We start from the raw sequence: 13,544 nt of genomic DNA, 5'->3' as shown, positions 1-13,544 counted from the left end.
AGTGTGACCATTTAAGTTTAGGAGTTACTTTTCATTTAATTGCACTAATTCATTTAAAAGGAAAATATATTTTAACATGAAGAAGGAAACATCTCAAACAGGACACTTGCCTGAATAACACACCTTAAACTAAAACACTCATGTTCATTGTAAAACAGGCAATTTCAGTATCATAGCCTCTTTGAAAAGTAGCTAATTTTAAGCCTGCATTCTACACACTAGCACAAGCACAGAAGCACTCTGGGTGCAATAGCATTTGCTCTATGTTTTTGAAATACTGACACAAAAGGTTTAAGGAAATGCAGGCCAAATTGTTAACATATGTTGAGACTTTCACAACTAGTCCACAACTTCCTGCAGGTCTGTCTCTAAGTCGCCCCCACTCCCTTACCCTTAATTGTTTCCACTTTTTCCAAGGAACTGTTATAGACCTAGAAAGCAGTAGGTTATCTGCCACACTCCCAATGACTGAGTTCCATTTAAATTCAAGAGCATTGCACTACATAGTCTAACACAGGATTCAAAAGAGAAGCCATTCAAAAATTGTGCATTCACAGGAGATAAAAAAAATTACACTACACATCTTAGGGACACTTCGCTACAAAGAAAACAGAAGAGTAGTCATAATGGAAACAGCTGTTCTTGGGAAGATGAAGAGTGCATCCATGAAACAAAACTGAAGAGACACCTCCACAATTATAACAGTGTTTGGGTGGTCCATTCTTCAGATTACACAGTTTTTTGCCTAGGTCTGCTGAGAAAGAAGTGTACACCAATATCAAATATCCATTTAAATGCTGTAGTGTACATTCTTCCTGGTACCTCCTCATTCAATCCTGGGTTGCATTGAGTCAATATCTGTCCTGGCAGACCTGAGCACAAACCAGGAATTCAACCTGGAAAGGTTCCAAGTTCACAGCAGGGCACACTTGAGCACAAATGGCCAATGTAGAGTACCCAATTAACCTCGCATGCATATCTTTAGGATATGGCAGGAAAAGTAAAGTACAGTAGGAGGAGAAAAATGCACACAGGCACAAGGAGAATATCCCATCTCCACACTGACAGATAACTGGTTGGGAATTGACCCAACGATTAAAGCAGTGAGTATCCAACTGTGTTGCTCAACATGTAAATATACACAATATGAAAGGCTCACCACTTATTTCAGTAATTAAATATTACTTTAGAAGTCTTTTAAGAGGACACCCATTGACGGTACACGTAACCATTCAACCACTATAAGTAGATTTTAAAAAAGATGTTAAGTTGAATATAATGAAAATATTAAATTGCATAGTATACACATTACAATCATTTCTTTTCTGAATTTGCCTTCTTTATTACTGGGCCATGGACTGCCAGAGCAAGCCCTGTAGTGACTTGTGAAAGAATGGAAGCAAAACTTGGGTAATACACCAGTGCATCTTAAGGTCCACACAGAACACAAAATCACTCATTCATTAATGCAGGGGCAATATAGAGATGTTAATGAAGTTGATGTTTGTCTTTGAGTTGTATGAAGAAAGCTATGCCTGCACTGAGAGAGAATGCAAACTTCACACAGACAGTAACCAAACTGAGATTTGATCTCAGGTCTCCGATGTTCTGAGGCTGCAGCACTAACCATTCCATCGCCATAAAGCCCCAATAGAATGAACAAATTAGAAAATCATCAATCAACAGCACAATTCAATTAAACATCCATCCATCCATTATCCAACCCGCTATATCCTAACTACAGGGTCACGGGGGTCTGCTGGAGACAATCCCAGCCAACACAGGGCGCAAGGCAGGAAACAAACCCCAGGCAGGGCGCCAGCCCACCGCAGGCAATTAAACATATACATTATTTTTTAAATAACTTACTTACTTATAATATACATTAATTTCAAATGACAAAACATGTGGTACAGTGCAGTGCATTCCTGTCCCGCAGTCCTTGCCCACAGATTCAACTATGTTGTCTCACATATTTTCACAGATTTCCAACAAAGTCTCTGGCTTCCTCCAGCAAAACAAAGAAGTGTATATAAACTGGTTAGCAAATCTAAAACAGCCTGGTATGAGCATGTGTGTACCTAGACTTGTAGGCTACACTGAGCCTGATGCTACTGGTTAGTTTTAAGTCTTCCATCAACTCTGTACGGATCAGTTTCAGGTAAATAGGTGGATTAATGATTTCTATAATCATAAAGTAAAGTAAACAGAGATAGTTTAGAACAATTAATTAAATGAAATGAGTTAACTGAAAGTGGCCTGCAACAGTAAATTTGATTGAAACTTTTTTTTTGTTATTAATTAGAGAAGAGTTAATAGCCTGAAACATGGTATTAGCTACAGCTGACCTTCAACCACCCTGGCCTCAGGCCATTACAATTAATTGAGAAAGATTCATCATTTAAAGGCTTATACATTATAGGCAAATTGCAAACCACAAATTCCCAATTAACATGAAAAATACTCTGCACTTTGCTGGCACCCAAACCAAGTTTAGTTTCTACATTTCACCTGATGCTTTTAAAACAGAATCTCCCCTCTGGTCATGTAACGCACTAGAGAAAGCAATAACAAAAAATTGACACTTAACTGAACACAAGCATGCATATAATAGAAGAGGAGTTCATTAAAGTTCCTTATAATCAAAGAGTAACTTAAAATTAACAATGACCATCAGTAATCAAATTTTTAACATATTTGACAATGTAGTAACTACACTAACCCCCAAACCCTTCTCAGAAGAATGCACTTCTTATGAGTGAGGAACAACCAGCCCAGCCGTAAAGGAGATGCAGAGAGACCCTGGCAAAACCATTTAAGTGAGACACTACAACAAGTCAACCAAAACTAACTCTGTAGTCTCTTTCTTGTATGAACTTATTTTTTCTCAGTGCTAGTCACTTCCTATGTGCCAATTTATAAAATGATCCGTTTATGAAAAACTTCTACAAAAGTACCAATTTCTTAATTGTACAGCAACACAAAACACTTCATAAATACCTGCAATGCACGAAAGGTCACACTAAAAATTGCACTGGTCAAAAGTGAAGGCTCCCTTAGTTGAATAGTAATTAAGCCCAGTTAAATATGGATGAGTTTTTAAACTTTTTAAACATTTGAAAAGGTAAACTCCATTTCATCCTGATGAAACAAGGCAGTGAAAAACTATCCCGTAGGCTGGGTTGATGAATCAAAACATTAAAAACAATTACAAGCACAGAGATACTATTGAAATGTCTCCTTTAGTTTTGTTACTCCTATTTTAGTTCTAAGGAGTAGGGGCATCTGCCCACATCTTTGCACCTTAACTGCTTGAACTGGGCATGTGCAGAGTCAGGACGGTGACGTGTATCATTCAGAAGAGGTGCTCAGAATGGGGATTACCCTTTCTGACAAGCCATCCTTTACATTAAGTTCACAATGACAAGTCGTGGCCACGCCAGTTATTCTTCTAAAGCTTTCCACTTTCATGTGTGGTCATTATATTTGACCACCCTTGCCAACTGTCAATTTATTATACTGTTTAAATAGTTGTCAAGGAAATGAACGAAACTGGAGAACAAGAAAACTTTACTTTTTTAAACTGCATCAATTACTTACTGTACTTTGTTTCCCAAAAAATGTTGTTACTCAAAGATTGAACCTTTGAACCAAAAAGTAACGAAACATTGGCTGCATCTGTTGTAACAATGATCGCAGTGAAAGGCGCTACATAAAATAAACATTGACGAACAACTACCTAATCACGCACCTTTGTTTACACAGCGATATTTGCCACAATATATTTAATCTTGTCCGCTGCAACCTACTACCAATGTGCAAAATGCTAAGTTCGCCACAAGCAAAATCATCCGCGTGCAAACAAGAGTGAGTGGGTGCGTCGAGAATTCTAACATTGCAGAAACTACTTAGGACACACGCCACGATGTCCCTTGTCACTAAGCTTTTTAACCAAGAGGGCATATGAATTGACAAGAGCACATCACAACGCACACAATCGGCGCACGTGCAGCCTAATAAATCACTCACCGGCATACTTCTCATTGTGACAAGCAAACAGGGCCCTACTTGACAGCAACACGCGCGGCTTCCGTTCTTTCTTCGCCACGGAGGCACGCACCATATAAAAGACAACGACGGGCTTCCCGGGAGTCTGCCATGTGAGCTCGACTCCTGCGGGGTTCTTCTCTATTGCAGACTCCCGTGGGGCTCCGGCGCTCCCGCCGTCAGCGCCAACCCAGACTCCCTTGACATTAAAAAGACAACTTACTTTTTCCCCTCTCATCTCACACTCATCTCTACGATCTTCTCTCTTGTACTGCACACCACTTCTCTGTTTCTGAACTTTTTTTTTTTCATTCGGACAACGGTCGAAACAGCCTGAGCTCACCTCAAGTACTCCGCCGGTTCAGTCACCAGCCTCCTGATTTGCGACTGCCTTCCCGTAAGTGAGCTGCTTTTTCTCCGCTCTTCCTTTGCCAAATAGATTCGGAACTCTTCTCCACTCACTGGAAATTACTATTGCTTGGGGTGTGTGGTCCAGATGACTCAATAATTAAGTCACAGAAAGGAGGCTCCACCTCTACACTCCTTCTCTCTCTCTCTCTCTCTCTCTCTCTCTCTCTCTCTCTCTCTCTGATCGCTATTCATTACCAGAAAGGAAATTTCACAGGGTTTTCTGGGCAGCTCCCATGGGGGGTGTTGTAACCGAGTGGGGGAGGAGGTGCTAGTGGCGGTGCTTTCTCCACAGAAGGATTGCCGCGGAGCTTAAAAAAATAAAAATGCTTAGTGTACACTGTCGAATTCTTGCAGAGTAAAATAATCAAAAATATTTTTTAAACTAGTCCTATACTCTCAGTGTGCTTTATGACACAGACGAGTTTTAGGATAATGTTATCACAATACTGAATGAGTACAGAAAACTGTAGCTAAACATTGCACCCCGTTTTACAGTACGCAGCGCCAAAATCAGCGTATTCCATTCTTGTTTTTCCTATTGTATCAAAACATTTATTTTATGCATATTGCTTAGTTATTTGTTTGTCTGATCATTTAGATTACATTAACCATGATGAGCACGCTTATTTACATATATTTATGTATCTAACACAGAGATGGATAGAAAGTACTTTATTTGTCCTAAGGGGGGAGTTTAGCTTTTTAAGGAAGCTCAAGAATCGTTGTTACAAACAACAGCAACCAACCTCAGAAACACACCAGAATTAAGAAAAAAAAAAACCTTTGCTAATTCTAAGAAGCATTATAAAAGCATATTGCCAGAGGTATGAGGGAGCCCCAGTGACTTTTCTTTACAAATATCTGCTAAATAATTAATTGGCTGAAAGTACTTATTGCTAGTGTGTCAGAGAAATGATGTGCAGAGTTGTTCATAATGACCATCAGTTTTGTCTTAATTGTCTCCTCTGCTACTATTACTCTGTGTACCACAACTGAGCCTGCCTTCTTGATTAGCTTGTTGATTCGGTGGGCTCTCTTGATGTGATGGTACTGTCCCAGCACACCACAGTGTAGAAAATTGTACTGACCATCCTGCAGAACATATAAAGAATGTTGCTACCCAAATTAAAAGAACACACCCTCCTATAAGAAAAAAAGAGTCTGTTCTGCGCCTTCTCCACTGTGTTACTGGACAAGTCCAGCTAATCAGTGATGTGGCTCTCCATTTACTTGTAGTAGTGTGCCAAACCCACATATACTATTTGGTGATTTGTCATAGTGGCTCTTAAGAAACAAAGTTCTTTGTCTGACTTCAGTACTTATACTGTCTTATCCTCCTTGTCAATACCCGATGAGTGCAGTATCATCTGAGAATTTACAGAAGTGTCCAGGTAGTAGAGGGTGAATAGAAAATGAGAAAGATATGTTCCTTGTGACACTCCAGTGTTGCTCAAATCCACATCAGAGGTACAGCCTCACAAACTGTGTTCAGCCAGACAGATATTCCTTTATTCCTTTAGGTACCATAGGTTCATCCACCTGCACATCCCTGAGCTTACCCCTTAACAGGAATGGCTAGATGGTACTGAAGGCACTGAAGACATAGTTCTTGCATATCTATCTATCTATCTATCTATCTATCTATCTATCTATCTATCTATCTATCTATCTATCTATCTATCTATCTATCTATCTATCTATCTATCTATGTCTCTCTGGTATTTAAAATTTAACGGTAATGTTGGTCTATAAGCAGTCTTTAAGAACCTTTATATGTGTACCCATGAAGCCAGTACTTTTAAGTTTAGCTGCCAAAAGTAACATTAAAAAAAGAATAAATAAATCTCAGCCCATTATTCACCGTCCTTGCAAAAGCAACACTGAGTATCAATTGGATGTCCCTACATTTAGCTGTTAAGCACAACATATTCCAGACAAGACTAAATACTGCCAACAGCTGGAAAATTGAGAGAAACAATGAAGTGGTGACCTGAATAAATATTTTGCCCCTATCTATGCATTAGCACATCCATGTGTAGATATTAGCAATAGCCGAGTGCCGTGTATTTGCATTTAATGATGTGTAAGTCTAGCTGTGAAGCTTAGTTGTTCTACCAAAAGCTTATATGTTTTAAAGAATATTCAAACACAGTCGTTTCTGTTTTGTGCTCTAAGAAGATCCCCAGCAATTGTCCCACAAAGCATTTGTTGTGATTCATTTTTAAAGGCAGGAAACTATAAAGCACTTTTGACTTCTTCCTGAGAGTAAATGCTTGTAATTAAAAATTACTTAAAATGAAATAGAACTTAAACAACATAAAATTCTTAGTCTAATACAGTATTTGCCAACAACAGAAGGCAGCATTGTTTGGCAATGTCAAGTACCTGTTAGAAAGCAGGGCCTAAGCTAAATGCCATAAACAGCTTTCAGCAACTGCATGTGTCATATTATTGGCATACATAAAACTCTAGCTGAAATAAGACATTGTTGGGTATAATTTCTAGTCTCTGATTGGTGGTGGTCAATTGATTGACCCAGTGACAAAGGCACTAAATTGATTGTTTCTATAAAAGGAAACTCATTACACCCCTTCCTGATTAAACCACCTATGAAATTAAATCACTTATGGGCAGAACTATGGACTATATTAAGCTTCTGAGGACATTGTCTCAATAATTTGATATCTAATTTAATTAATTCTATTGTAGTAACAAGACTGTTTAAGGCAAGTATGAAACACTCAGATATTTGGGTACCAGTTTTTTCATTTTTGTAAACTACTTTAGGGAAATCAGAGTATCAGGAGTCGGGGCCTATCCTTACAGCATCACAGACATGGTACGTACCAAATTCAGCCAAGGTTAAGGTAAATGTGCTTGCAAAAACAAACTTTCACTAAACGTTCCAGCTTTTCCATATTTAAAAGGCAAGGATACAAAAATGAAATAAGAAAACAAACATTTACTACACATATTTGAAAGTGCATCAGTTTTTTTGGTATGTTCAAAACATGGAACCCTGACATCATCACGTGTTCAGGTTCAAATTCAACAGTAAACAAACACATAATCTTTAGGCCTTGCCGATGAAGCAAGGTTATCTTGTTCTAATCTTGCCTGTTCCAGTCCTGCATAATTAAACTGAGAGTCCTCCTTACCACACTGGTGATGCAGAAATTGCCTCCTCTTCTTTTTGTTTGAGTGACCACAGTTTTTTTTTTTTTTTCTTTCCACACGAGCTAATGGGTCCAAAGCATCTACCACCAGCTGAGCAGTTTAGACAACAAATTTACCTTTTACTAAAGGAGGATTTGCATCATTGCATATTTTTTCAGTTGTGTTTTTCACATATACAAAGTATAGTAAAATTCTGAGTGTATTCAATATTGTTTATTCTGAATTTTTTATCAGTATTGAACTAGCACACACATGTACATATCTTGGATAGCAAGGAGAGTTTAAAAAACAGTACTGTAACATATTGATTCTTTATCATAATTTAAAATATGTTTTATTAATCTACTAAATGCATTCTAAAAATGTTGACATTGTTTTCATGTTTCTTTATAAGGTGATAGGTGGCAAATACATGTGTTATGATTTTTGTTGATTAGCACAACTATGTTTACGGTAGGGGCGGCACGGTGGCGCAGTGGTAGCGCTGCTGCCTCGCAGTTAGGAGACCTGGGTTCGCTTCCCGGGTCCTCCCTGCGTGGAGTTTGCATGTTCTCCCCGTGTCTGCGTGGGTTTCCTCCGGGCGCTCCGGTTTCCTCCCACAATCCAAAGACATGCAGGTTAGGTGGATTGGTGATTCTAAATTGGCCCTAGTGTGTGCTTGGTGTGTGGGTGTGTTTGTGCGTGTCCTGCGGTGGGTTGGCACCCTGCCTAGGATTGGTTCCTGCCTTGTGCCCTGTGTTGGCTGGGATTGGCTCCAGCAGACCCCCGTGACCCTATTCGGATTCAGCGGGTTAGACAATGGATGGATGGATGGATGTTTACGGTATAATTACTGATATATAGTTTTAGGGAAGGGTGGCACAGTGGTGCAGTTCACTTCCCGGGTCCTCCCTGCATGGAGTTTGCATGTTCTCCCCGCGTGGGTTTCCTCCCACAGTCCAAAGACATGCAGGTTAGGTGGATTGGCGATTCTAAATTGTCCCTAATGTGTGCTTGGTGTGTGGGTGTGTGTGTCCTGCGGTGGGTTGGCACCCTGCCCGGGTTTGGTTCCTGCCTTGCGCCCAGTGTTGGCTGGGATTGGCTCCAGGTGACCCTGTGATCGGATTCAACGGGTTGGAAAATGGATGGATAGTTTTAGGAAATTCATATCATCAGTTGTTTAATTAAGTAGCTGAAAATCTATGAGAAAAAGCAAAAAGGATTGTCTTATGGAAATGCCTTTAAATTAACAGTAGGTAAACATGATGCAGAGCATTAACTCTGAAATTTGATAAAATCAATAAAGCTTGATAGACAAAGAGATGCCAAAGCAAAAAATAAAGAGAAATTAAACTGAAAACCAATATTCCAGTAACGTCTATACCTTGATTTTTAGGGATCAGTAGCAAATGTTGTGCATTGCTTATCTAATGGAAAGATAAATTACTAACGTCAGAACTCCACATGATCATCTAGGAGCATGAAATAACAACACAGAAGACACCCCTAGCTTGGCTATGAACCACACCTCAAGTGCTGATAGTTTGGTGTCAACTGAGACCTTGTGCCACATGGTTTCAAACCTTAACTCCTTCATCTATCCAGTCTCAGACCCATTCTGTTGGGGTCAGTTGGGAAGGTCTAGTGCTGCACTACTAATTCAAAACAAGAGACAATTGTGAAATGGCCATCTGTCTATTTTTAATATACACATTTTTTATTTACAATTTGCTGTACCCACTGAAATGAGATAGCAGCAAAATTACTTTGTCTCTTGATGAAAGTAAAATATACTGAATTTCTTAAGATGCCCTCCCTGGCTTGTTCCACACTATAATCTCGTCTTTTGGTGCCCTGTCCAATAGTTACTGTCTGCATGAGAATCCAACTCACTTTTTTAAGTTCATTTTTGCCAAATTGAAATTTCAGGTTGTTTTTTTTTTCTTAAAATTGCACATACCATATTTGCAGCCTTATGCATTTCCTATCCAGAAAATTATCCAGTTTTTTAATTGTAGTAGCCGTTATTACTAGGTTAAGTTATCCTGATATTTTTCATAGCTAGAAGCAAATCAGAAATCATTGTATCAGCAGATCTTTTCTATGGCTGGGACTAATTTGGTCATTTAGACACTGATATGTCAAAACATCCTTAAAGAGATTTATCTTTCACCTGCCTTAATTGAATGCCAATTTTTGAAAAAAAGACAAAAATTACTTAACTAGGTTTATTTTACACAAACTTTTCATGCAAATCCGAAAAAATAATATATACAAAAATATACTGTTTACCACAAATAAATCACAAATGTTATCCTATTCTCTATTACCAGAATTAGTATGAGCCTAGGGCAGCTAAAATGTTTTCTAGTGCTCCAGGGAGCACATCAATGTGTAGTGGGTTCTCTAGTTTTTCAAGCAATCAGTGCAATGTTTCATTGGAATAAGAGACTTTAAACAGCACAGAAAGCTAATTTTCTGTTAGTGTTGTTTGAGTAATATTGTAACTGCATCCAGATAATTGACTGTTGTCTCTTATATTCTATTAGGTTTTCAATATGGTATATTCTAATCTAGACCACCATATGAACATGTAACAAGTAAATTTTGGACAGCAACATTTAACTGCAGGCTTAGAATATAATCTCTTAAAATCACAATGCTCTTCACCACAAGGAAAGTTAACATTTTTATTATAGTTACGTGTTACTCTTTGGAAGTTGGGCAACCTTAAAATGAATATAAAAGACAAAAACATAATCAGTCATCTCTTATTTGTAAGAGATGCTCAAAAAACAATAGAAATTTGGTGTCATCAGTTTAAAGCTTCTCAAGTACATGTTTTTATCTTAATGCTCACTTTTTTATTGTTGATACTTGTAGATAAATTGATGTTTTTGCAAAATTTTTAAATGTTATGTGTAACAAAATATGTGAAGTATCCTAATTGAAAAATACTTGTCTGAAGTAACATGAAATTCTTAAGACTATGTAGTCAAATGCATCATGGTTGGAGTGGTCTGAAGCTTATCCTGAAAGTGTCAGAAGATAGGTAAGAACCAGCACTGTGCACTTTTATTATAATCCTTAATCGGTTTCTGATGGTTTATCATTTACCATTATACAGTATGTGAAACGCTCTTGTTCCGGTAACACGATATATGTAACCTATCTTTTATGTTTGTATTAAAGCAGGTTGCTTAAAGCTGCAATTTTATTTAAAATAACATATTCACTAACACATTCAATACTGATTAGAGTCGAAAGAGGCTGTAGAATGTTCTGGCAGTACAAGGCATAAACCAAACCAGGACTGAGTGTCAAACATTTGCAGGGTTCACTCTCACAATGACCCATACTCACACTTACAATCACTCTAAGCCAATTTAGCATCTCCAACTAACCTAATACACATGATTTTGGTATGTGGGAGGAACACTGAAGCATCCAGAAAAAATCGTAGGTAGACTTAAGTGTAGACTGCCCACAGACGACTCCTAGACAAATAAGTTTCAGTTTTGTTTGTAACATAGAAAAGTCTGTTTCATTCATCCTCCTGATACCTTAATTTCTAAATGTACTGCCAGCAAGTAATACAAAGTAGGAATCAACACTTGATGGTACCAGTCCATCACAGGTGAAACTCACTCACACATACAGACTTATTCACCCAGGGCAACCTAACAGCTTGACTCTGGACTATGAGAGGAAATACTATTGAAAACGGGGAGGACATATTAAATTCCATGCAGATGTTTTACACAAGTTCCAAAGTGATAAATTGTGAGTCCATGGGGTGTCAGGCATTTGCACCATCTGTTTCTTTACCTTTTGCCCAGCACAAAACAGTTTATGTACTCAATAAATGACCATAACATGCATCTATTCATGCAACTATTATTTATCTGCAGTCAAGCTGAATAGCTTTCAAAATTTCTGGTGGTACCTAAAATGTCTATTTTTTTGTTGAATTTAGCTTCTCTACTAACCTTAAATCTCATTGAGTTTTATGCACCTAGTTCATTCATGTATGAGATACCAATGCACAGTTGAGGTCTGAAGAGAATCAAGTTTAGCAAGCTAAGGGTTACACCTTTGGTTTTTGCTGATGATGGGCTCATCAAGCTATGACCACCAGCACAGGGAGTTGGTCACAGCTGTGTGTGAAATGATTAAAATGAGATCATGTCTTATAAATATTCTGTTTTTGTTTGAGCTTCTGTAAAGTTTTAACTTCCCCTTACGGACAAATAATGCCTATCTATCTATCTATCTATCTATCTATCTATCTATCTATCTATCTATCTATCTATCTATCTATCTATCTATCTATCTATCTATCTATCTATCTATCTATCTATCTATCTATCTGTTTGTGTAATTCTGAGATCATTATTGGCCCACTGATGAGTGTAGCTGGCCTTCTGTTTAGATATGAGGAATGAACGGCCCCATATGGTGGATTTTAAGTACTTCTGGATCTAATTCATGAGTGAGGGCAAAGATGTTTTTGACATTGACTAATAAATAAAGAGACTGTGTCAGAATGTCCTCAGTGTGCACCTCTATTTTTAACTGCAATGACTGAAAGAACAAGATGGTGTATATAAATGTCCAAAATGAAGTTCTTGCACTGGTTTGCTGGACTCATTTTCCATGATGGGGTCAGGAGTTTAACAGTACAAGGCGGACTTAAAGTGAAATCATTGCCTTTAGTAGATTTAACAGAGCTAGTTGAGGTGGTTTATACAGGAAATATTTGTCATGAATATTTCATTTAAAATAAATTCACTAAAGTTAAAACATAATATAGGATACAGTGGAAACAGTTTATATTTATATAAATGCATACAAAGGAATCAATTCAATACTTGATTCTGTTTTAGAAATAAAATACAATAGGCTTTGTACTTGTCAAGGTCACCATTTACTTCAAATACAGAAAGTTTCTGTTTATACAATAACACTGTTTTATAAGTTATCTGTCAGCTAATCTCTTCATACACCCTTTTCTTGTCAGTTTTTGTTACATTTTCTAAGTATCCAGTGGGCAAGTAGCATAATCTAGACCAGTCACATCTGGTTCACATCTGTCAGAATGTTACTTATAGATCAATCTAATCTCTAACCTCCTAGTCTATTTAAAAAGTTTGCTTCTATACCTGTTCAATCCATCCATTATCCAACACGCTATATCCTAACTACAGGGTCACGGGGGTCTGCTGGAGCCAATCCCAGCCAACACAGGGTGCAAGGCAGGAAACAAACCCCGGGCAGGGCGCCAGCCCACCGCAGGGCGCACACACACACACACACCCCAAGCGCACACTAGGGACAATCACCAATGCACTTAACCTGCATGTCTTTGGGAGGAAACCGGAGTACCCGGAGGAAACCCACGCAGACACGTGGAGAACATGCAAACTCCATGCAGGGAGGACCCCGGGAAGCGAACCTGGGTCTCCTAACTGCAAGGCAGCAGCGCTACCCATTGCGCCACCGTGCCACCCCTATACCTGTTCCATCACACCAATAAAAAAAAATCATTGTGATTTAATTTTTAAGAAATTTAGAAATATGTGTGGCATGGTCACATCATTTACAGTAACACATCCAAGTCAATACATTTTATGCATTAATTTACTGTTCCATTTTACTCAGCTTCATGTAACACTAGCAATAACACTTCTTTTAACAAGTAGTAAAAACTGACTGGTTTAGTGGTCCTGGGATGAGGATATTTAACAGATTGTTACTTTTTTTGTTGGTTTTATATTTTATGCTTATCTTTAATGTGAAATGGAGCTTTAATTGCCATAATAATGCCATTGTCATAATTACATATTTTAATTTTAATTAGATTGTAATGGTTATCTTTGGTCATAGTCACTTCCATACTTATTCTATTACTTTGACCAAGTGTGAGATAA

At 38.1% G+C, this 13,544-nt stretch overlaps 1 protein-coding gene across 4 annotated transcripts in view; it reads right to left on the bottom strand.

Annotated features, from left to right (window-relative positions):
- Positions 1–4,577, bottom strand: part of fam107b (family with sequence similarity 107 member B) — a 75,864-nt gene extending 71,287 nt beyond the window's left edge. Inside the window, exon 1 of one of the 4 annotated variants that reach the window (XM_039761490.1) lies at positions 4,271–4,577. Coding sequence is in view for 1 of the 4 variants with exons in the window: in XM_039761488.1 (XP_039617422.1) it covers positions 1,874–1,886 (13 nt within the window). In the remaining 3 variants the exon portion in view is untranslated. Of the gene's footprint in view, positions 1–1,873; positions 1,895–4,270 lie in introns of those variants that run through there. The other 3 variants (XM_039761491.1, XM_039761489.1, XM_039761488.1) reach the window with 3 other exon arrangements.
- Positions 4,578–13,544: the final 8,967 nt, after the last annotated feature.

The sequence above is a fragment of the Polypterus senegalus genome, chromosome 8 (assembly GCF_016835505.1).
Source record: "Polypterus senegalus isolate Bchr_013 chromosome 8, ASM1683550v1, whole genome shotgun sequence".
In the NCBI taxonomy this organism is placed as follows: Eukaryota; Metazoa; Chordata; class Cladistia; order Polypteriformes; family Polypteridae; genus Polypterus; species Polypterus senegalus.
The sequence above is the reverse complement of the archived record's forward strand: the minus strand, read 5'-3'. Positions and strand labels throughout refer to the sequence as shown.